We start from the raw sequence: 24,457 nt of genomic DNA on the forward strand, positions 1-24,457 counted from the left end.
GGAGTTGTCCTGAATAAGCCAGCAGACGTCAAACAAGGCACGCCAGGCCCCCGGGAGCAGAGAGGCTGCCAGAACCACAGCAGTCTGCCCCTCTTCCCTGCTTCCTCTATTCCCGTGGGCAGTAGAGAATTCTAGAATCCAGTATTAGTACCACACACGTCATCAGGTATCTGGTCTGGCTTCTCATTTCATGGGAAAAAAAACAAAATCTGGAACCGAATTAATTTGTTCAACAAATATTTATGGAGACTATTACGGACAGGCTGAATTTCTGCCGGGGATACAGTGGGGTGCAAAGCTCATGCACCCCTGCCTTTGGGGGCTTAATGTTTGGTGGAAGAGGGAGCATCTGGGGCTGTGGCCGCTGTGCCCACACCGTGGGAGTGGGTGGGGCCTGGCCTTGGGCCTGCTGCTCTCCGGCTCTTCTCTGATGCCTGCCCTCAGGCGGCCTTGGGAGCAGCCAGCATCTTCTTGGGGCCCAGGTGCACTGTCCAACTGGCAAGTGTCCACAGGCAGGATGGAAGGAACCGGATTTTAATTCTCCCCAAACATGGGAGAACGCCCGCAAGAGCATGTTACATAAAGCAGCACCTCCCACCTCAGGTGCGGCATCCCCGCTCCTCCGGATCCGGTCTCTCCTTCTGGCTTTGCTCCTTTCCTCTTCCGGCTCCCGGGCTCTAGCCCACCAGTCAGGGTGAGAAATCACACAGCCACTGGATACAGGCTTCTGGAGCTCCCGGGGGCGGCCACCTTCTCTGTACAACAGTGTGAGTTCCCTTAGCTGCCACTAGAGGGCCACCTCCTGGACTTCACCAACATCACGTGATTTTTACCATAGTTCATTAATTTCCTGGCACAATGTCTTCAGGGTTTCATCTCTGAAATCCATATACCTTACATCGCTGTTGGCAGGTGGCACTGGGAAGTCACTGTTTTTGCCAGGACTGGTCCATTTAGCGACGCCCACCCTCCCCCTTATACAAGGTAAAGACTTGGAGCAACAAAGTTACTAAAGTTCCACCTATTTAACTGAAAAGTAGCAGAAAATATGTGGCCAATGTATGTTTCCCCGCTTTGCCTTTGGCTTGACGCACACCTAAACCCAAAACCCTTTGCTTGGGCAGGAAAACCGGAGGTCTGCCCTAAACCGGACATCTGCCCTAATCTTGTATCTAACTGCCATACTAGGAAGGCTATGAAACGTCCCAACCTGTGGAGAATTTTTATGAGTTTGAGTCAAACAGGACACACCTGGAAGTTAAGATCTCAACAGACAGACAAAACTGCTTCCAACAACAGCAGTTTGCAGCTTCTGTCACGCACTTGGAATTCGGGAGGGAGCTAAGGAAGAGCACAGCAGAGAACGCAGGGCGGGGCTCGGCTTACAGGAGGTGAAGGCGACTCTGTGCTTTCTTGAGGGTGGTCACCCTTTAGAAGGAAGGCTCTGAAGGAGGCATTGGGAAGGGGCTTTAGCCTCGATGCACAGACACAATGGACGGGGCTTGCGTAAGGCAAACACAAGCCTTTTACTAAAGAATTTAGACGCGTGAGGCGAGACGACCAGCCATGACCTGCCCAGTTAGGAACTATGATCAGATCACCGTGTGAGGTCACTTTTCCTGGAACCCCTTTTTTCGTCCACAGCCTCTAGACTGGGCCCAAACAATCCAGTGACGCCAGCATGACCACAGCAGACTCGACTGATGGTTCACTCCTCAATCTGCTGAAGGCCAGGTGTCCAGATACTGGGTTTACTCACTTCTCCTGGGAAATGCAAGATGAAATTGTTCCCCTTGTTGGATCTTTCCCTGATATCTTACTCAGAAAAAGTGGTCATTCTTTTGTTCCCCACAGGGGCCCTGCCCCCTGCCCTCCTACCGGGGAGCTCCCTCTGTGCCTGCTCTTGGCACCGTGGCCATGACTCTCCAGTTGGCAGCTCCTGCCTCTCTTTTTAGAAATGGGGATTTGGGGCATTCCTCATTTCACTCTAGACCCTTAAAACTATCCATATTCTCAAGAAAACGGCTCGTCTTAGTCATCATCCACGTTAAGACTCTTACGTTCGCTGGTGACCTTTTAGACTGGTAAGGAATTAACATGATTTTAATGCCAAACTTTGGTGTGGGCCTGATTTCAAAACCATCTGCTTTTGGGGTGGCATTTCCTCCCTGCATTTTTCAAACCGTGATTCAAATCCTACCTGAAATCAAGTTAGTGGACTGCGCCAGCAGTTTTTAAAAATGAAAAAGAACAAAACGAAAAATAAGATTATATGGCACATTGCAAGAATAAGAGCTTTCAGATGTGTTCTTTTTTTATATTTCTGTGTGTAGGTAGGTGTGCGCTGAGCCGCCCTGTAGAAGGTGACACTGTGGGTTGAAGTCAAAAAAAAAAAAAAGTCTCTGACTTAAAGAATGCCTGTGTTTTGCACACGAAGGCTGTAGCTTCTGGTGTCAACCCAGAGCTCACGGTGCTGAGCCGGCGGTGTTCCTGGTCTGCGCTGTGTCGCGCCCGCCCTGGCCCACGCTGACCGCCACTGCCCACTCCTCGCTGTCCCAGCGTCTGTCACTCGGCCTCCAGCCCACTCTGCTCTGCCCAGGTCTCCTATCAGGCCTTTTCCTTTGCTTTCACTGGCCCTCCTGCTTCTCACACTCTTTTAGGCCCAGCAAGTGTATGCAGGCTGTGCGGTTTCTATCATCCGACTCCCACCTGTGACCGGCCAGGCGCCCCACGCGCACCTGTGACCGGCCAGGCCCCCCACGCGCACCTGTGACCGGCCAGGCCCCCCACGCGCACCTGTGACCGGCCAGGCCCCCCACGCGCACCTGTGACCGGCCAGGCCCCCCACGCGCACCTGTGACCGGCCAGGCGCCCCACGCGCACCTGTGACCGGCCAGGCCCCCCACGCGCACCTGTGACCGGCCAGGCCCCCCACGCGCACCTGTGACCGGCCAGGCCCCCCACGCGTGCACCTGTGACCGGCCAGGCGCCCCACGCGCACCTGTGACCGGCCAGGCCCCCACGCGCACTCAGCCCCATCTCCAGTGCGATGGCCCCGAGGCCCCGCAAACACTGCACCTACCCTGGCAGGCCGCTTCCTGCCGAGAGGAGCCCACGAGACAGAATCACCAAGTCCTCCGCCCTTCTCAGCCCCACATCTGTTCGTTCCACCAGCAGGGGCTCTAGGTTTCACCTCCAAACCCGTCTCTTTCTGGTGCCACCACCTCTGCCAGTAGTCGGCCCTGTCGCAGCCTCCTAACCAGGCTCCCGGCTCCCTCCCCACAGGGCACGAAAAGCTTTCTTAAAATGTAAAGGTGGCCATTTCGCTCCCCGGCTTGAAACTTCCAGCGCTTCCCGTTGCCCCAGCCCCGTGCGGCCCCAACCCCCCAACCCACGGCCCAGGCCCGCGGCCTCTCGCAGCAGAACCCAGCTCGGTATCACTCGGCTTTTTGTAAAGAGCCCGCCTGAGCCGCACACTCCTGTGAGTGCTGGGAACGGCACACGCCCGTCCGCGTACAGCTCACACACACACTATAAAAGTCAGCACTGAGTCAGGCAGCGCTGCGCGTCCGGGAAGGAGGACAGCGGGCATGGCCTCGGGCGAACGTGGAAGCTCCGGGCGGGGCTGGCCCGGCGGAACGCTGCGCGCCGGGCACACGCTTCCAGCCGGGCCACGTCCGCGGGGCGTCGCGGCGGGGGCGGGACTTCCGGCGCGGCACGGAAGTGGCCACGGCAGTTAGAGAAGTCGGTGGCGTGCGGATGCTGGCGGCGCGGCACGTCGTGTGCGCCCTGTCCGGCGGCGTGGACAGCGCCGTGGCCGCGCTGCTGCTGAGGCGGAGAGGTGAGGCGGCCCCGTCTCGAGAGTCCCGCCCCTGCCCTGCGTGGCCTTGAGCGTCGCCCCCTCTCCGGGCGTCAGCTGTCGCGCGGGCGCGGTGGGACGGTGTCTTCTCGCGTGGCGCCGCGCTGTTCACCTCCTGCCTGAGGGTGGGAGTGTGCGCGGCCGCAGTCCACGCTGCGTGGGAGCAGTAAGGCCCCGCCACCCGGTTACCACGCCGTGGATCGCGACTCCGGCTTTCCTTGGCTCCCCGGCCCGACGTCCTCACTTAACCTTGGGAGGCGACGCGCTCGGGAGGGCACTTGGCTTCTGTGGGCACAGCCCGCTCCGTACAGGTCCTCGTCCTTGCGAGTCCCGCGACAGCCGTCAGGCGGCGTGTGCGGCCAGATCCCCGGGGCGGCGGCGCGGTGAACCGTCTGTGCTCCCTTCGGTCGGTGACACTGTCCGCGAGCGCCAGCATGTCCGCCGGGTAGCGACGGGCGCCCGGGACCAGGGGCCGAGGTTACTGCCCATCTGAGTGCCCGTCCGTGTGGCCCTCTCCTGTGCGGCCTCGTGCTCGCAGGGACGCGTGGGCCCCGCTGTGGGCCGCCCTCGGCGCCGGGCACGCGGAGTGCAGAGGGAGGCCCCGGGCCTTGGGCCGGTGAGTTAAGCTCCCCCCGTGTGAAATGGGGCGACACCTGCCTCCCGGGGGGACTGGAAGGATTCAGTGACAGTGCGCACAAAGGGTTTACCCGTGTCCAGCACAGACTAGGCGCTCAGAAAACGTTAGTGGTTATTAGTACATAGCGTGTTTCCCGAAAATAAGACCCAGCCGGACCATCAGCTCTAATGCGTCTTTTGGAGCAAAAATTAATATAAGACGTGGTATATTATATTGTGTTGTACCGGGTATTATATAAGACCCAGTCTTATATTAAAATAAGACTGGGCCTTATGTTAATTTTTGCTCCAAAAGAAGCATTAGAACTGATGGTCCAACTAGGTCTTATTTTCGGGGAAACAGTATTAATAAGTAGCCATTATGAGAGAGAGAATAAAAAATGCTAAATAGAATTTACAGTTGTGAGAAAGGGGGAATCAAAGCGTCAGAGGTGGTGGTATCTGAGCTGAGATTCCAGGAACAGCAGGATTTCACTAAGCAAAGAATGGGACAGATGAGGTGGGAAGAAGGGCCTTCCGGCAACAGTGCGGAGCAGTGCTGGCCAGAGCTCGAAGCTCGGAGGCAGGACAGTGCTGGCCGGGTCTGGCCAGGAGGGAGGAGGAGGAGGAGGTGGAGAGGAGGACGTTGAACCCTGATTGTGGAAGGTGTTCTATTAGCAGTTTTATGTATTTTGCCGTGTATAATGCGCGCCCGTGTATAATGTTCACCCATGTGTTTGGCCCAAACTTTCAGGGAAGAAAATGTTTCATTTTAATTTTTTAATTAAAATTTTTGTTTACAGTTAGGTACTTGTTTTTTACATTACAAAGGAATTTTAGCATTTATTTTTTAACATGGTACAAGAAATTTTATGTAATAAATAATTATAAAACAAGAACAGATACAAGGTACAAGATATTCTAGAGGTACCGGTAACTAATTTACGATATTTACGCACCATACAAGGCCAAGAACTCTTCCTCGTTGCAAGTTCGTTGTAAGTTCAACAACCGATTATCGTATTCAAGGGTATTATTTTCCAGACGGATATTGTTATTGATTTCTAGAATTACACTTTTAACTCATAAGCATAAATTAAAGAATTAAAAATGTTTATATAGATACGAATTAAGTACTACCCATGTATAATACGCATCCTTATTTTTCCCTCACAAATTGGGCAAAAAAGTGCGCATTATACATGGCAAAATGTGATAGGTTATGTTGGGTAGACAATGCAGAGCCCTTGAAAGTTCCTGACAAGGCGTGTGACACGTTTCGGGAGATGTGGAAGACTGGCCATGGGGAGACCAGGTATATCATTTACTCTTCAGGAAGATAAGCTCTCCTTCCTCCCCAGCATCCAGGCTGCACAACTTCATACTCCAGCCTTCCTGGGGGGAAGCTGATGGATGTAGCCAAGAAAAAGCATGGTCCTCTCCTCTTGGCCTGGAGGGCTTTCCCAGTCTTAGGAGGTACACATCCTGTCACGTGCCCCTGGAAAGTGAAGGGTAGACTAGGCACTGAGGTCCCATCTTCGAGTGCCTGAGCCTGTGCCCGTGTAAGTGGGTCATATCTCCATGAAAATGGTCAGGCAGATGAGGCTATAGAAGATGCTTAAAGCTCTGTGTGGCTGTCTATTCATTCGACAAGCACTATTGAAGTCCCTGTGCTGTGCCGGGCATTGCTAGGTGCTGGGGACGCGGGGTTGTATGAGACACAGCTCCTGCCCTTTGAGGCGCTCTATGCTTCAGTGGGTTGTGGGGAGCCAGGCCTAGAACAACCGGAGCCCCACGTGGCATGCGCTGTAAGAGAAGCAGAAGCGGGCTTTGGGGAGCAGAGCAGGGAGGGCCTGATGACCTGCTGGGGTGGGAGTGGTCTTGCCAGTGTGGCCTTTTAGTTTTGTCATTACCCTGAGGCTGCCCAAAATAACCCGGTTTCTTACACGGGCAGGCGCCTGCCTGCGTGTTCACTAAGACACTCCATCTTAGGCTACAGCTGCTCTCCAATGTTTGGTTGGGTAGTTGTCGCACCAGAAAAGGGAAAAACTAGATCATAAAACGTATAGGTATTACAGCCCTTAGAACAAAATAGCCAAAGTTTAGTTGTCGTTTTTGTCTGAGGACTTAGACTCTCAGCCTTAGGTGATAATTGGAAATAACTTGAAATGAGTTCACGTGTCTGATAACTGGTGCTTTTTATTTGTTTTGAAAAATCTTGTTGAATTTCTGCTCCTTATTTGCACATTTACTAAGTAAGCCTCTGTATGTGTTAGGCATTGTGCTGACACGGGGGGTGGGGTCATGAAGATGAAAAAAATACCACCTTGCCCATGTCCTGGAGTCCTGCGAACACTTTCAGTCCAACGATGTGTTGTGATGATGGGAGCCTTTGCAGAGTGCTGCCGGAGTGCCGCCAAGTCGGCCGGGGACAGTCAGCCGGCGCGCTCTAAGGTGTGACTCAGAGCCCTGGAGGCCGTGTGGCAGAGGAGGGACTGCCAGGGACAGCAGCGCACAGGCGCGGGAGCATGGCATGCCAGGGCACTGCTAGGATCTCAGCAACCGCTGCCCTTTTCGCCCAAGGTTGACTTCATGTGCCTGCCTTTGTCACAGGTTACCAGGTGACGGGGGTGTTTATGAAGAACTGGGACTCCCTGGACGAACATGGCGTCTGCGCTGCCGACAGAGACTGTGAGGACGCCTACCGAGTTTGCCAAGTCTTGGACATCCCTTTCCGCCAGGTGTCCTACGTGAAGGAGTATTGGAACGATGTGTTCAGGTGCGTGCAGTTCACAGATGCAGAAAGCGTCCTGATGTGCTGTGGCCCTGGCCCAGGGAAGGGGCGCCGGAGTCAGCCAGACTGCGTCATGGCCCACCGCTCGTTAGCACCACTGCCAAAGACCGGGGGCGGGAGGCCTTAGCCGCCCTCAGGAGCCCTGTGTTAGAGGCCAGGCCTGGATTCCAAAGACCCCTGGCTCTTCTGTTATTTTGCCACCTTCCAGAAGTCTCTTTGCTGCCTCTTGAACCTTGAGATGTTTCTGCTGCTTAGTGTAGGGGAGCTAAGGCAGAGGCCCCCCGGGAAGGTGTCACGAGGTGAGTGCCCATGCCATGCTGGCCAGTGATTGAGGGGTTCTGAGGAAAGACTTAGGTGAGCCACTCCTCGGTGCCTTTTGAAAACAACAAAAAACAAACACAAAAACTTTAAAAATCAAATATAATCCTAACAGTTATGAAGTGCTTACTCTGTACTGGGCACTGTGCTACATTTGGGAACAAAAAGATATAAACCATGGTTCCGTTCTGTAGGAATTTGCAGGCTAGTTGGGGGAAGGGCATTATTTTCAAGAGAGGTAATGGTGGTGAGTGGCATGTAGGAGGTACCAGAGTCTATGAAGACTGCAGGCTCAGAGGACGGAGAACTGTGTCGTGTGGAGTGGGCGGGAAGGCTTCACGAAAGAGGGGAGGTTGGACCTGCCCTTGAAAATCACAGAGGAGTAGGGAAGACACTCCAAATGGGTAGCAAGAGCAGTGGTGACGAGGAGGAGAGGTGCCCGTCATTTCTTTTGTGACTATCGAAAAATTTGGCTGGACCCTTGTTGCTGCAGAGGAAGGATGCTGAGGGCTGCAGAGCTGAGCCCTGACGAGGCTGCGTGTCTTGGGTGGCCGGTGAAGGGTCCGAGGTGGCAGGGGTATGCCCAGGGGTGGCTTAGGGTTAGGGACAGAAAATCCATGGGTTCGGTCCTGGTTCTGCCACTTACTGCGTGACCCTGGGCAATTTACGTGACTTTCCTAAGCCTCGTTTTCTAATCCTCAGTAGGCAATAAATGTAGCTTTTGTTGTTTTCATTGTTAAAAAGACAAATCTGGCAGCCAAGTGTAGGGTGAGTTATGGAGACGACTGAAGGCAGAGAGTCTAAGGAAATGCTGCTGCTGGAGATTTGGATAACGTGGGAGTGTGGATGGGAGGTGAAGGCGGCCTGTGACAGGTCCCCAGGGGACACATGCCCTGGGCAGTCGATGTGAGGCTAAAGAATCACCTGGGCCAGGTCTGGGCTCGCCCCGGAACCCGCACTGTCACAGGCACTTCAGGTGATGCTGATGGCGGGGTCCTTTGGGTCTCACTTTGGGGGACAATGTGATGGGCCTTGGAGCCTGAGTGGAGGGCAAGAGAAAGAGGGGAGGAGCCAGTGGTGGCGCCAAGGTCAAGTTTGGAGCGGTGGGGAGAGCTGGTTTGAGGGATTCCTCTGAGCACTGCAGGGTTTGAGGTGATAGCAAGAAATCCAGGTAAGTGTAAACTTCACCGTTCGTTGCTAAGTTTTGAAAGTGTGTGAGTGAATGTGATTTTTTGGTCACATTCTACCAGGCAGGTAGAATGACTCGTCCCAAGTTCTGCGGGAGGTGGGAGGCAGACGTTGGCTTAGAGCCCAGGTTCCCAGCCAGTATTCCCAGTGCTTTCCTCTTACTGTCCCTGCACCGAGCCTCAGGGTGAAGGGAGAGCCCATTAGAGTATTACGTCACCTCTGCCCGCCGTCACCGGGCTCTGAGCAGTCTGCCCTCTGACCTGCCCCATCCCGCAGCCTGGGGGCGCAGTTACAATTGTGCTCACTGGCGTCTGCTCTGAACGTCCACTGCTCATAGTGCCCTCTAGCTCGGCAGCTTGGAACCCTTTCGTTCCAGACCACTTGGCCGTCTAAGGTCAGAGTCCACGTGGTCTTTCCATCTCCCGCACAAAGTGCAGCGCCGCTCCTGCTCCACCAAACAGGCTGTGCCCCATTGTTTTTGCTAATGGCAGCTGACGCGTGTTCCGTTATGCTCTTGAGGAAATCATTCACAGCATACGCTTTTCATACACGGCTTTGAATGGGCAACCTTTTCATTTAGTACTTGTTATATAGAAAAAGTCTGGGGAGCTGTGGGCATTCAGAGAGTCAAACATGGATTCATCCTTAAGTCGTTCACAGTTTAATGGACCTCTTGACAACTTTCTAACATTAAAAAAAAAAGAAAATAGTATAATAATCTCCAGTGTTGAAAATATGGAGCAGCACGAGTTTTATGCACTCCTGGGAGGCATGAACAGCGATAGGGACCAGTGTCACTGCCTGCTAAAGCCCAAGGTGCTCGTGACCTGTGACCCTCTGCAGTCTTCGTGTGTCTCCTCAATGCGACCCTCTTGAGCAGCATTTTTTTTTAACCCTTATTAATCAATGGAGAGCTTTAGGGTAAATGAGAAAATGATCACGTATACCAGAAATACACCCACTTTTAAACTCCTGAAATGGGCGTCGATCCCCTCTTGCTGTGAGTACTCCGAGACCATGAGATTCTTGCTCAGTGACCTTTCTCCCATGTCCAGCCAGTCCAGTAGAGCAGAAGGCGCTCAGGTAGGGCGCCTGGTCCTCTGTAAGCAGCAGGCCGTTGCGAGTCCTCAGGGGTGCGTGTGGTCACATGAGAAAAGTGTTTTATGGCACATCTGCCCAGTGACCTGGGTTCCCAGGCTGAGATTGTGGGCTGGTTGCTGGAGCCTCGAATTGTAACTCCGGGTTACTTTGTTCCCACTTGGTGGGAGGCATCAGAGGAAGCAGGCTTTCGTGAGTGTGCACACACACACACACACACACACACACGCCCTGTGGGCCTTTGGGAGGCAGAGTGGCCACTGAGCCATAGCAACAGGTGATATTAGGTTGGGGTAAAAGTAATTGCGATTTAAAAGTTAAAAACAATTGGGTCCGGCCCGGTGGCTCAGGCGGTTGGAGCTCCATGCTCCTAACTCCGAAGGCTGCTGGTTCGTTTCCCACGTGGGCCAGTGGGCTCTCAACCACATGGTTGCCAGTTCAACTCTTTGAGTCCCGCAAGGGATGGTGGGCTCTGCCCCATGCAACTAAGATTGAACACGGCAGCTTGAGCTGAGCTGCCGCTGAGCTCCTGGATGGCTCAGTTGGTTAGAGTGCGTCCTCTCAACCACAAGGTTGCCGGTTTGAATCCTGCAAGGGATGGTGGGCTGCGCCCCCTGCAACTAGAAACGGCAACTGGGCCTGGAGCTGAGCTGCGCCCTCCACAACTAAGATTGAAAGGACAACAACTTGACTTGGAAAAAAGGCCTGGAAGTACACACTGTTCCCCAATAAATTCCTGTTTCCCTTCCCCAATAAAATCTTAAAAAAATAAAAATACAAAAAAAAATAAAAAGTTAAAAACAATTGCAAAAACCGCAATTACTTTTGCACCAACCTACTAGATAATCCTTTATTTTTTTATCCAGGCTTATTAACTGTGTTTCCCCGAAAATAAAACCTAGCTGGACCATCAGCTCTGATATGTCTTTTGGAGCAAAAATTAATATAAGATCTGGTGTTGATATAAGGCCAGGTCTTATGTAATATATAATGTAATAGTAATATAACATAACATATAAGATCAAGTGTAATATAATAAAATAAAATAATATAATATATAATATAATATATAATATAATACTGGATCTTATATTAATTTTTGCTCCAAAAGATGCATTAGAGCTGATGGTCCGGCTAGGTCTTATTTTCGGGGAAACATGGTAGTTATCATAGATGCAGGTGGAGAGTGCAGCTGGGTTTAAACAAATGTTTGATGAAAAAACTGAAAACAGCTGTGAGCCAAAGTGCTCGTGCTTTGCAGAAAACTGTAGTTTAGGTAAGACAAGGAGAAACTCTAAACAAGTGATGTATCTGATTTATTTTTTGAAGAATATTTCACACTTAGAAATGAAAACGTTCTTTTTCCTTTTATTCCAGTGATTTTTTAAATGAATATGAAAAAGGAAGGACTCCCAACCCTGACATCGTCTGCAACAAGCATATCAAATTCAATTGTTTTTTTCATTATGCTGTGGATAATCTTGGTAAGTAATTTGCATTGTTTTCATTTGTTTTTTAAAAAGTTCACAAGATTTTCAGAGATAGCCAGAAGCCAAAACCTTGTAAACAATGTCATCTTTCAGAAAGAAAGGAAGCAATGAAATGATAGTGTTTTGTTTTTTACTGAGTAAGAAGAACTTTCTGGTAGGCTCACTGGGAGGAGAGATGCCTCTTCATCATGAACCGCTCAAGTACAAGGACAGGCCCAGTGGATTTCGGGAGCGCCCGCTTCCGGATTTCACAGAGCCCTGAGGAGAGAAGTGCTGGATCACGGGCCAGAGAGTTGAGAGCTGGGGCCCCTGGGCCCTGCCTGCCGGTTCAGCCTTGCGGGAGCCGCTCAGTCCCAGACATGCTGAGATTCAGGAGCCCTGACTCAGGGCTCAGGAAACTTGGTGTTGAGTTCATTGTTACTTAATCCTTTTCACTAGTCCTACTCCGACTTCTGCTTGCAGAAGCGGGTTTCCGCTCTAACCGAGAGCAGCCTGTGTCCATGCCTGATTCTGCATCCTGGGTCTCTATTCTGTTGCTCTGATTCGAATCTGTGTCTTAGTGGCCCGTTCTGAAAGCCCATCCTGTGGCCAAGGCCCCGCTGCCCCCGGCAGCCGCCCCCAGATTTTGTCGGTCCCTAAATTTCTGCTTTCTCATTCCCGTCTGCCCACCGGCACCTCCCCATTCCTGCATGGAACCTTCCCGCCTCTGCCGTGCTTGTTCAGACTGTCCCTTATCACCTGCTGCTGTGCTGTGTGTGTGCTGGGTTCTTTTTCCATCCCTTGCTTTTGGGGTCACTATAAGAGCTTCTGAAGTTCCGGTACTGGCCTTTCAGTTCGTTCTGTCCCATCTCAGCTCACCCTGCTGTGTCTGGCCATGTGCCCAGGCACATACTTGTGTGTCAGGGACCCAGTGGTGTCACAGGTCTGTTGGCAGCTCTGTCCTGCCAGCACTTCCATTATGACTGAGAGGGGGACAAAGTAGGCATGCAGATCTGATGTACAAGTGACCGGCAGCTGAGATGACAAAGACGAAAAGTTGGTTCATGGAGTGAGGTAGTGAAAAAATGCCTACAAAAACAAAAAAGTCTTAACAAATTTGAGCCCTGGACTAACACCGAAAATGTGAAATTGAATGCAGATAAATGCCAAGTTTGCTACCTATGCTCAGTAATTAATTCTCCCAGTACAAGATGGGAAAGATCTGGTGCCACTAGCTGCCCCGAGCTGCCTGTGAGCCTGCAGTCTGGTGTCTGGCGTCAAACCCAGTGCCCCGGAGCTTGCCCTGCAGTCAGAGAGTGTCTGTGGAAGGGAGAGGGCTCTGCTCTGGCCTGCCCTAGGGAGGCCACCTCTGTGGGGCTACATTGAGTTCAGTTTCTCAGGAAAAAGAGTGACAGTCACATGGAGTGTGAATTGAGTTTGATTGTGGGTGTGTCTGGAAATATGCCACATGATGACCTGTGTGATTCCTTCAGGGCCATCACAGCAGCACTCAAGCATCTGAGTTAGGATTACAGTGTTGGAGTGTTCCAGCATGTGACACGAGAGGGCAGATGTGCAGTGTGCAGGGTTCCCTGCAGGGCACAGAGGGCTCTTCGGAGGGGAATGCGTTCCTGGGAGAGTGCGGAGCTCCCTGTATCCTTGGCTTTTCAGGGAGCCCCGAGGGGGCCATCTATAGGGCAGCTTTGGAAGGAATTTTTGTGCTGAATGTTTCCAAGTCCGAGCTTACTGCGTGAACCACGCAGCACAGACTAAAACTCACGGAACCTGAACTTCTGCGATCTCGGCATTCCTCCCAGAGGAATCGGGTGCCACCTGCACACCCGTGGTGGTTCTACAAGGACATAGACTTAAGCGGCTTTTTTGTCTCTATTAGGAAATCACCCAGGATGAGCTCATGTTCCTCAGCGTCCTTCTTCAGGGGGTCACATGCAGCAGGTTGTTCTTGCTGTGTCTTCCGTTTTATGCTGAGCTAGTTCAGTTGGTTAAGTACTGAGTCGGTTTTGCTGCACCTTCCAGAAAAATCTTGCAATACTGAGTATCTGACATTTGCACACAGGGAGAGGTTATGGACTAATATGTGCCTTGGGAGGTTCTTTCACTTTTTTCATTATGTGCAAAGAAAAAATTGAATATGCTGGATGGTCCTTCACTGTGATAAAACTAATACGTATTTATGAAAGAAAGTTTAAAAGTACAGAACAGTAAAACCAGGAGAGAAAAATGTCATCTGTAGTTTCACTTCCCAGAATCAAACGAATAGACTTTTGGATTATATATATATATATTTTTTTTTATTTTATTTTTTTTTCCCGCCTAAGTCATAAGCATTTTCCCATGTCATTAAAATTTCTTTGTAAGTGGCACTGTTATTATCATGATGGCATTTTCATTTACTTCATATTCTAACGTTAAACATTTTGGTTGGTTTTAGTTTTCCCTTAGCATAAGAAACACTGAAATGAGCTTTTGGTACTTAAATCTCTGTGTGCATATCTGACTCTTTCCTTAAGCTAGAAGGGATGAATGGATAGTCACTTTTGAAAGGCATGTAAAGATTCAGTAAAACCTTGTAGCAAGTTTCTCTCATTTTAAATGAGGAGTAAGGGCCACTTAGGTACCAGAGCTTGAGGTGTGCCCCTTGCGAGTGGGCGGGTCCCTCAGGGTGAGACTCGGGTGTGTGCTTCTTTAAGCACCTGAGCTGGCGCCGGCCAAGACCATCCAACACAAGCCTGAAGTCTGCTCCCCCTGTGTTTTTACAAACCTCACAGGAGCCGATGCAGTTGCCACCGGTCACTATGCAAGAACTTCGCTGGAAGACGAAGAAGTCTTTCAGCAGAAGCACATCAAGAGGCCAGAAGGGCTTTTCAGAAACCGATTTGAAGTTAGAAATGGTAAGTCGACGTGCCCAGGTCAGAGCTTATGATTCTGAACAAAGTGAAGTATTTTGAAGAATGACGGTGGGTCAGTGTTTGAGCGTAGCTGCCAGACCTCCGTGTGTTCCAAGCCAGCTTGTTTCCTTTGGTTTCCTCTTTGAAAAGGCACAGTCACCGGAGGGTCCTTTCCCCCAAGGCCTGTGATTGGGCCAAAGGAGAAGTCCCACTCGGGGGCCAGGCAAAGGCTGGTGGGAAATTGAATCCAAAATGTATGGCCCAGTTGTAGACACTGCGTGTTGGTGGCTTGCTGGTTCCCACAATGCTTGAGGAACTACTTGACAGTCGTTGCAGTGCTGTAGGCCCTGTTACTTAGCAGTCCGTTTCCGAGGGCTTGAGATGAAGGTATACTTAGTGTGACACGAGTACTGGGATCTGGTGTTCACAGCCCAGGCCCAGTGGCCAGGCTTAGAGCTATGTTTACAAAGATTATGTTTACAAATTAGTGTATCAGTGTCAAAGGCAGCAAAGTGTTGCTTTCCTAGAAAAACATACATGCCAAACAGCCACTAGGAAGCTGCTGGCTCGTCCTGATGCACATCTGTGTGTAGAAAAGAGGAATCACCTCGCTGTGAAGTGAAAGAAACATGGGCTCAGAGCCACGTTTCTGCAAGGAATCTCTGTATTGTAGGAACCTGGAAAGATGAGCGTTTCTCCTTGTGGCCAGCCCGCCTCTCGGCCCCCTGCCGCTCCCCCCAGCCCAGGGCTTTCTGTGCACTTGTATCATTTCCCTCCTCTTAGCAGGGTCAGGAGGTGTATACACCCATCCCATTTCACAGGTGAGGAAACTGATGCTTGGAGAAGTCGTTTTACTTGGGTACCTTCGGTGGGAGAGCTGGATCTCAGCCCAGTTCTGCCCAGCTCCATAACGCATGTCCTTTCTGCTGTCCCAGGCCCCACCTGAGTTCTGACCTCTGTCACCGAGCCCACTCGGAAGGCTGCAGCCCTTATGCAGTAGTGCACTTTGTCACGGGAGTCCTGAGTGTGGTGGCAGTTGCTTGGCTGCCCCTGTTTTCCTTCCCTCCATATCAGGAAGACACGGCTTTGAACTCACCCAATAAACATGGATTTCAGGGACCTGAGTAGACGAAGGGACCTTGAGTAGACGTGCCTGCTCACCTCCTAAATAATGTTCTGCCTCACTCACAGAGCTGCCCGGACTCTCTGATGGGCCACGGGCACTCTGAGACTTCTCTGCCCTCGGTGGCACACTTTCTGTTGAGGAGGTTTGACGTGGTTACTTTAATAATACCACCGTGTCTATTTGCAGTGTGTCTTTTTTGAACACTAAAGCTTTTTAGTTTATTACAGTTGCCCTGGAGACCTGGAACAGGGCCTCCTGGCCTGGGCCTGGGCCCTTGGGGAGCGGGCACAGGGGACAGCAGAGAGCCTGGTCCCGGGGTTAGTCGGCCCTGAAGCTGGGGCTCTTGGTAGATCTCCTGTCCTGTACAAGGTGGCGAGTGGCACCACTGGCCTGGACCTGTGACCATGGGGCCTGAAGGAGCGAAGGGGAAGGTGCGAGAGTAAAGCTCCCGGCACAGCAGGCCCTCAGCAGGTGTTACTTCCTTTCTAGGGTTTAGGATAGCCAGCTTTCTTTGTAAAAATAATAGATTTTGAGTTGTTTTCAAATAACTCAGAGCTACGAGAAAATGCAAATTGTTCCCAGTATTCTGAGGCTTTGATACACACACTGTTTGACTGAATTTATTTTTGAAACAAAAAGCAGCACTTGGCAAGTGAGTCTGCCTGATGATTGGTCGAGTGAACTCTGTTTTTCATTTTTCAACTGGTTTTGTTGTTTTGCACATAAAAAGCGATGGAATAGAAACTCAGGTGGTTGGGCTCAGCTTGCAGCTCTCCTGTTCGTGCTGGCACCATTTTGGGCCCGTCACTCTCATTGCCCGAGCTTCAGTTTCCTTGTCTGTGAAGTAGGGGTAATTCTACCTCCCACAACAAATGTGAGAACAAATCTGGGGTCACGGGTGGGAAACATTAACTACACAGCAAGCGTATTACACATGTGCAGCCGCTCTGAGTGCAGCTTATTGAGGCTTCTCTTAGCAGAGATACGAAAAATGGTGAAAGAATCCATAATACCGGTACTAAGTTAGTTGTTTCCATTGGTTATTAAACTTCAAAGTGGGAAACTCAGCAGCTACAATCACAGAAACTCTCACACACCAGGCAGGCCTGCCCTGGCCCAGAGCTGGGGCCGGGCCTTCTTTGTGAATCAGTGTCGTGTCACTCCTCCGCACTGCTGCCCTCAAGCTGGAAACGGTTCCTCATAGTAAAATAGAGCCGATCAGAGAAATCGCAGAGGGGCAGCTAACAAATGTTAGCTTGGACTCGACACAAAAAGCATTTTTACCAACGAAGAAAATGCACTTAGAAGTAGAGAGCTGCCTCAGGCGGACAGTCCTTCCCCAGCAGTGGGACCTGGAAGCCGAGGGGCCTTGAACACAGCCCCACGTCAGCACGTCGCTGATTGTTAGGGGAGAGCACAGCCGACAGCACGTCGGCGGGGTCTGCTGCAAGTTGTCTCGTCCAGTTTTCCCACATGGGCTGCATTTATTCGAAACTTGTTGTTGTTTTTTTGCGGGATGTTTCAGCTTTGAAAATAGTATCATCTAAAGTGTGAACTGGAATAAATTTCCGTATCATGTAAAGTCTACCTTCCCTGTATTGTTTTCAATGGTAGATGAATTGGGAGTGAGACTTTTTCTGGCATGAACCACAGAGGTTCTTTTTTCAGCAGTCTGCTGTTGAGTACAGGGCTTTGTTCCTGCCCCACCAGGGTGATTGAGGTCGGTGACCAGGAAGATGTTATGAAGAGAAAGCACGGGTATTCTGTTCCTGCAACCTCTCTTGTTCTTTACTCTTGGCAGCGGTAAAGCTTCTCCAAGCAGCTGACAGCTTTAAAGACCAGACCTTCTTTCTCAGCCAGGTTCCCCAGGATGCCCTGAGGAGAACCCTCTTCCCTCTGGGGGGGTTAACAAAAGAGTTTGTAAAGAAAATAGCTGCTGAGAACAGACTTCATCATGTGCTTCAGAAGAAGGAGGTAGGACTGAGGGGGGTGTGTGCGCATGTCCGGCGGGAGCAGGGGCCTGTGGTCGCTACACCCGGAGAAGCTGGTTATGTGCATAGCAGGAGGCTCCGCTGACATTCAGAAAGCAGCTTGGAAGTGACTGCTCCCTCCTGCCCCTGCCCGGCCCCTCTGGGATGGACGGCTTTCCTGGCAGCCCTGGTAGCTCCTTGGGTACTGTTGGCCCAGCCGCCAGGAGAGAGCAGGGCAGGAAGGACCAGGCACCGTGGCTCCGGTTTCATCACTCATCCAGCACCCTCGTCGAGTGCCTTCTTTGTGCCTCCGAGGATTCATGGGGAGCACGCAGATTGATTGATCCCTGCCTTCATGGAGCTGACGGTCAAAGCGGCAGACACACAGGCACATACCACTGTAAACGCAGAAAAGGTCTGGGAGAGAGGAAGCACCGTGGGCCCAGATTTAGATGGAGGGATAGAGACACCAAGAAAGGCCTCTGAGAATTTAGTGTCACGTAGACAGTTAGCGAAAAACAGTCCAGGAAGTGGGCAGCGCATGTGCAAAGGCCCTGAGGCCAAAAAGAGCCTCGTACTGTGACGGGCGGAAGGTAAAGCCAGTGTGTTGGGGGCTGGTGCTTGAGGGTGGGGAGCGATGGGACGATCCCAGAGAGCTCCGCTGAGCCCTGGTCGGCTCGGTGCACTCCGGCCATTCAGGTGGGGCAGCTTTAGCTGTAGCCGCCACTTCCTGTCTGTCTTCCTGGGAATGGGCGTGGCGGTGCCTTCTGTCAGCAAGTCACTGTCTCCCCCCGATTCCTCTACCCATCCACTCTGTTCTTCTCTACCTGTTCCATTTCCAAGTGACTGGTAGGAGCCGAGGGAGCCACCCTCATAGGACCCACAGTCCAGAGACAGAAAGCAAAGGATAAGTGATAAGGCCATCTGGTGATCATGGCAGGGAGAGCGTGTCCCGCTCAGTCTCCTGGCGCTAGGACCTGCCACGTGAGGAAGGGGACGCTCTGTGGATGCTTCAGCTTCTGGCCTGGCCGTTCCACTTCCTGTTCCTGCTGCTGTCCCTTTCTCTCCCCTGAGACTCATGCACAGTGAAGGGCTGACGCAGCTTTAGTTTTCTTTCCTGGGGCAGCTGGTCTGACGGTCGGCAACGCGGGGCCAGACCCTGCTGGGTATGGAAGTGGTGTGGCTTTGCTTACTGAGCTGGCGAGGGCCAGGCTTCAGGACCATCAATAAACCCCGAGAGGCTGGCATTCTGGAAGCCCCCCGAGCTGTTTGTGGGTTGTGACTGGTGTCTGGGTGCTGGAGGAGGAAAGCCAGCCCTGGGCCTGGAAGTGTGGTGAGGCCCCAGGCAGGAGGTGCGGCCCCTGGACGCCTGAGCGGAGGAGATGCAGGCCCGTCTGAGGGCAGACGCCTGCCTGCCCCCATCTCATGTCGGCTTCCTTCATTTCAGAGCATGGGCATCTGCTTCGTTGGTAAAAGAAATTTTGAAAATTTCATCCTTCAGGTGAGTGTTCTTAGATGCGAAAGGATGGAGCCATGTTTCTGCCCCAGACCTGGTCTCGTAGTAATGAAGTGTTTGTTTTCCAGTATTTACAGCCTCGGCCTGGTAAATTTATTTCTATAGAAGACAATAAAGTTCTGGGGACACATCAAGGTGAGCCGCACCTCTGGCTGCTTTTCATTGTGAACTCCTTGAGTTGTGGAGCCTGCCCTGGGGAGGAGGTGTGGGCCCTGGGGAGGAGGTGTGGGCCACGGGCCGCCATAGCAGTTTTGACAGGGATGTTTGTGTTTCCCAATGTGGTCTCCTTCTAAGTGTGGCAGCTAATAAAAAAGGATGCCATCTGATTCAAAGACTTTGCTCTCTGAGTTATGCAATAAGCCCCTGTAAATAGAATTACAGAATTACTTTTTCACTATATAAAGGAAATAGACTACAGAAAAATTCCACCCTGATGAAAGCAGTTAGGTTGACTTCAAAGCATGCGCTTCATGCTTTAGGACAGTGTGGAGAGATGGCCTCGGAAGGTGTCCTGCATGTATGTGGTGGGGGTGCTGCTCACTCATGGGCAGGCATGGGGGGCGGGGCACCGTGGGCCTGCACTGCATGGCGGGGGGCACACCGGGACGAGCACGTCCGGCAGAGGTCCCTGCCCAGGGCGGGAGGGCGGAAGTTGGGTCAGTGAGTGGGGGGGCTGTGCCCTTGGCGGCCTGATGACCACATGAGTGCTGACCTGGTGTGGGTGCGACCTGCGGGAAGGACGAGGGTGGCCGCTCAGACATGGACACGCTCACAAATGGGTCATTCTTTGGAGATCCCCCACCGCGCTTTGGGCAGATGGCTTCCCCTTCTGTAGGGGGAGCGGGGCTTACATGTCACAGGCTCCTGAGCGTTTCTGAGATGGCAGGAGGTGACAGCCCTGCTGGGGACACAATTGCAGGGTGCTCCCAACCTGTCTCCAGCAGGAGGCTCAGAGGACTCATGGCCCAGAGGCCTGCGGTTCAGTTGTCGGCTTTCATGAAGTTGGGCGCCGTGACTCCCTCATTTGTCTCTGCCGCACGTGTGTCATTCTGGGGCAGGGATGGATGGCCATTTGGCCTTGTGATATTTGTTGTGGGGATGGGGTGCACAGAGGTAGTCAGGAGGGATCAGGCACAGAAATCGGGGCAGCAGCTGGTGCCTGGGTGGGGGCACACCTGTGACACCCACAGATACATCAGGGGCTCAGCAAGAGGGTGCTCGTGCCTTCAAATGAGCACTCGGCCCACATTCTAAGGAGTGGTCCTCCTCGTGGGTCAGGCGGTCGCAGGGTGCGAGGGACAGCCCAACCCAGGCGGCCATGCAGATGGGACGAGCTCGGGTGCTCCACCGGGGCTGACACTGGTGGTTGGAGAACCTCGGCCTCTCACAGAACCCGCCTGCTGCCCGCCCGCCCTCCTCCCGTCACAAGGGGTGTGGTGTTTGAGGCTCGTCGCCACCTCACTGAGAAACTGTTCCCATAGGTTGGTTCCTGTACACTTTGGGCCAGAGAGCCAAGATCGGCGGCTTACGCGAGCCTTGGTATGTGGTGGAGAAGGACAGCATCAAGGGCGACGTGTTTGTGGTGAGTCGGGCTGGCCTTTCAGGTGGTGCCGGGGGCCACCGTGTGGGCGCCACCAGGCAGGGCTGGCGCAGCCCCGCGGAGCAGCAGTGGCTGCTGAGCCTCTGGCCTCTGGCTCTGGGGGTTGGCCTGAGGTGCCAGGAGGATTTCGCGTAACGTACTTATTAGGCCCTTTCTATATGCTGGTAACTCCATGAATCACCACATTAGTCCCTAGAGGTAGATACTGTTCCAAGGGTTTTACCAAAGGGCAAGACTCAGAGGTCAGGAGGTCCTGTGGAGAGGAGGTCGCTCAGGACCTGGGATTGGGTCTGCACACAGAACATTCCAGCAAGTGATTGTTGAACGATGTCAGTGGCAGAGCCAGGACCAAACCAGGCTGTCTGCCACGGGGGGCCCTGCGCCACTGTGCCCCTGGATTCCTTCCTTGAGCTCTAGAGCAGGGCTTCCCAGAGGGGCGAGCTTGACTTCCCTGTGCCCCTCGGGACATTTGGCAATGTGTGGGACATTTTGGGTTGTCACAACACAGGGGAGGGTGGCGGGAATAGGCAGCACTGGTGTCTAGTGGGTGGAGGCCAAGGAGCCCTCGCCTGTAACAATGATCCAGCCCAAACCTCAGTGGTGTTGAGGTTGAGAAGCCCTGCTCTGAGCGAGCTGGGTGCCATCTTGTGCTTGGTCACAAAGCTGGGGGACATTCTCTTAGACACAGGCAGAGAGGCCAGCAGCCACCGCCTGCCAGTTCTGGGGCATCTCCTTTCAAGAAGAGCTGTGGGTGTAAAAGCCTGGACAGCGATTCCGGCCAAGCGTGAATTAAAGTGATTTTAGTGTAAAATGCAGTGGTCTCTTTTACTTTCAGAAAAAACAGAAGCGTCATCTACTGACACTTGTCTCTGTATGGTCTCCCTGCCGCCTTCTTAGAGCCCGAAACCCCAGGACGTAGCACCTTTGGTCTGCCTCAGGGGCAGGCTAGCTAGACTCTGGAAGGCCAGGAGCGCTTGGGGGTCGGGGACAGGGTCCTCAGAAGCAGACAGCCTCAGCTGGCCCCGGTGAGCCAGCACTTGGGGTTTGGTGGGATTCCTGCAGTGGCTGGCCCGTGTCCCTGGCGCTGGCCCCAGGCGGGTTGTGGTGGCAGAGTGAAACTTGAACTTGAAGGAGGACTGCTGAGTACAGTCATGAGGTCAGATTGCATGCACTCTGTTGCTTGCCAAGTGTGACCATGACAAGTGACTTTCCATCCTGGGCCTTAGTTCCCTCTTCTGCAAAATGGGGTCAAAAGGCTCCTGAGAGAATCATGAATTTCCATGTCAGACACTTCAATTTTCATGCGTGTTTGCTGTCAGTATTGTTGTTAGTGAAGGACAGTGAGGTGGCCATGGGGCAGGGGGCCCCCGCGGCCAAGGGTTCCCGGGCGTCACGACCTTCGCATCCTGCTCCTCAGGCCCCGCGCACCGACCACCCGGCCTTGTACAGGGACCTGCTGCGGACCAACCGCGTGCACTGGATCGCGGAGGAGCCGCCCGCAGCCCTGGTCCGCGACAAGATGATGGAGTGCCAGTTCCGGTTCCGCCACCAGATGGCGCTAGGTGACTGAGCGGCTGCGATCGCTGGGAGAGGCCAGATTTACGTTGGCCTTAGCATTAGACCCCCGGCAGCAGAGCCCCTGTTGTGAAGATTATATACCATGTTCAAACGCCCCTTTCCCTCTGCCCACGTGGGGGACAGGCCTGGGAGGCGCGGGGGCCCAGCTCAGCTTCCTTTGTCCGGGATGCGGGGAGGGTTCCCGGAGGTCAGCGCTGAGCTGAGGGTCCTGGTAGTGTGTGTGCTTCCTGAGGGCCCAGGCGGGCTGCACGGTCCTCCCTCCCACCCCGGACCCCGCCTCCGCCCGCCTGGCGCTCCTTCCTTCCCGGGGCCTGAGACCTGGGGCAGACCACATACGGCCAGGCCAGGCCGTGTCCCTCCAAGGGCCCCTCTCTTCACCCAGTGCCCTGTGTCTTGACCCTCAACCAAGATGGCACCGTGTGGGTGACGGCTGTGAAGGCTGTGCGGGCCCTCACCCTGGGACAGGTGAGTGGGTGCCCAGCCCAGCTGAGCTCCGGAGGGGGGAGGGGACACCCGGCAGGAAGGCCACATGTGGTGCAGGCCCGCCCTGGAGTGGAGATGGGCTTTAGCACTTGCTTGGTGGCCCCCAGCGGGGCCCACACTGGTGAGTGGCTTGTGGCCGATGGGTTTCAGGCTTCTCCCCACCAGAGCACCTGAGTCCCAGGGAGGGGCTGTGGGTGCTCAGGTCACACGACCAGTGAACGTGGGGGCCGCTGGCCTTGCCCTGCCTCCAGGCGGGTGGGCCCCAGGGACTGGGACAGATAAAAGAGGCGGAGAGCATTGTCCCCCCTCCCGCCCCAGACCAGCAGGCCCGGCTCCTGGCTGCTGTGCACACATCCCTGGTGCCCAGGGTGCCGAGTCCCGCTGCGGCTGACACGGCCTCTCTCCTCTGCAGTTTGCCGTGTTCTACAAAGGGGGTGAGTGCCTGGGCAGTGGGAAGATCCTGCGTCTGGGGCCGTCTGCCTACACACTCCAGAAAGGCAAGAGCAAATCCACAGTGGCCACCGACGGCTCCGGCGACAGTCCAGGCTCGGGTCCCGCGCTCTAAGTGCTGGCAGCAGATGTGATGGAGCAGAGCCCAGGGTGGCCAGCCAGGGTCTACCCGGGTTGATGCCGCTGAACCGGGGAGCCTGGCCCGGGAGAGCCCAGGAAGGCCCGTCCTGTCTTCTCCAAGTTGGAGCTCTGGCCAGGAGGACTTGCCTGCTGGTGGCTCTGTCCCAGGCGCCCGTTACAGAGTCCCTTTCCTACCCAGGGAAGGTTTCCACCAGGAGCACACGGAGGGCACCTGTGCAGGGGCTGCAGGGACAGCGTTGAATAAAACTTCTGTCCAGGACGTGGATTCTGACGGTGGCCTCCGTGGGTGGAGGACCAGGTGGGCTGTCGGAGGGCTCCACAGCACGCCCCCGGCGTGTGGGAAGGCAGGTGGACAGCACAGAGAAGCGATGGAAGCCCCGCCCTCCTCTCCCTGTGATCCTGGCCTCACCTAAGGCTGAGGCACGTGACGGGCCTTGAGCTGAGTCCCAGCAGCTCAGGGTCTGGGAAGGATGAGACCTTGGGGCCACCCTATCCCTGCAGGGTGCCCAGCACCCTGGCTGGTGTGTCATGTTGAAAACTGCAGGGGTCTTCGTCCCAGCGAGGGGTTCCCGTGAGGTGGAAAGTTGGCTGGGGTGCACGTGTGCGTGTCTTCGGGCTACCAGAAGGGAAGGCCTCTGGCTGGTACGCAGCAGACGCGGATGCTCACAGGTCTGGAGGCGGGTCAGCATGGTCGGGTGAGGGCCCCGGTGGGTCCCAGGGCCATCTCCTCTGTCCTCACACAGGAGAAGGGCCCTGGTCCCATCCTGGGGCTCCACCCTCCTGCCCTAAGCACCTCCTGAAGGCCCCCGGCCCAGCGCCGTCACATCGGGTGTTAGGGTTTTTACCTGTGAATTTCAGGGACACACGCAGACCACAGCAGTGCGTGTGTGTGCGTGCATGTGCTGTGTGCCCGGCTGGGAGCTGCTTGGAGATGAGAATAAAGAACTTCAGAGCTGGGTGTGCTGAGTGGAGACACGCTTTGGCCTCGTGCATTTTCGTCACCACTGAGTCCTGGTGTGACTGTCACCTTCCTGTCTGTTGAAAGGGGCTGGGCACTGGCCTGGGACTCAGAGGCCGGAAGTTTAGAGATGCACAGATCTGGTTCCGCCACTTTCCCTCGTGGCCGCTGTGCCGCTGAGAGGGGTTGTCTGCTGGGTCGGGCAGGACACACAGCCTCCAACTTCCCTGTGCCAGGGTGGGGGGTGGGCAGGGGCAGCGCCCTGTGGGCCCCAGGTGCTCTGTCCCCAGGGCTCAGCTACCTGTCCTGGGCTCCCTCTCACTGGCCTCAGACCCACAACTTTCTCGATGCTTTAAGGCAGGCTCCTGTGGGAACTAGAAGTGTG

The 24,457-nt window shown here is 53.9% G+C and overlaps 1 protein-coding gene across 5 annotated transcripts; it reads left to right on the top strand.

Moving 5' to 3' along the window:
• Positions 1-3,689: 3,689 nt before the first annotated feature.
• On the top strand, positions 3,690-24,085 carry TRMU (tRNA mitochondrial 2-thiouridylase). 5 transcript variants are annotated; one of them, XR_012494195.1, is made up of 12 exons: positions 3,690-3,841; positions 7,088-7,253; positions 11,250-11,356; positions 14,131-14,253; positions 17,178-17,350; positions 18,794-18,847; positions 18,931-18,997; positions 20,344-20,444; positions 21,360-21,487; positions 21,880-22,024; positions 22,423-22,505; positions 22,936-24,085. XR_012494195.1 is itself a non-coding variant. In XM_074326585.1 (11 exons), the coding sequence occupies exons 1-11, from the start codon at positions 3,760-3,762 to the stop codon at positions 23,086-23,088; spliced, it is 1,254 nt and encodes a 417-aa protein (XP_074182686.1). In that variant the 5' UTR covers positions 3,690-3,759; the 3' UTR covers positions 23,089-24,085. The 5 variants fall into 5 exon arrangements, 4 of the variants coding, with proteins under 4 accessions (XP_074182686.1, XP_074182690.1, XP_074182688.1 ...); XM_074326585.1 differs by lacking the exon at positions 21,360-21,487; XM_074326589.1 differs by lacking the exon at positions 21,360-21,487 and having other exon boundaries at positions 3,735-3,841; positions 17,237-17,350.
• The last annotated feature ends 372 nt before the right edge of the window (positions 24,086-24,457 follow it).

The sequence above is a fragment of the Rhinolophus sinicus genome, linkage group LG02 (assembly GCF_036562045.2).
Source record: "Rhinolophus sinicus isolate RSC01 linkage group LG02, ASM3656204v1, whole genome shotgun sequence".
Taxonomy (NCBI): Eukaryota; Metazoa; Chordata; class Mammalia; order Chiroptera; family Rhinolophidae; genus Rhinolophus; species Rhinolophus sinicus.

What these genes read in the sequence shown, in the direction of transcription:
- TRMU (XM_074326585.1), top strand. Translation starts at nt 3,760, where the DNA reads ATGCTGGCGGCGCGGCACGTCGTGTGCGCCCTGTCCGGCGGCGTGGAC. An exon ending in ATGTGCTTCAGAAGAAGGAG is followed by an intron (nt 17,351 to 18,793) that starts GTAGGACTGAGG and finishes CCTTCATTTCAG; the next exon opens with AGCATGGGCATCTGCTTCGT. An exon ending in GGGCCCTCACCCTGGGACAG is followed by an intron (nt 22,506 to 22,935) that starts GTGAGTGGGTGC and finishes TCTCCTCTGCAG; the next exon opens with TTTGCCGTGTTCTACAAAGG.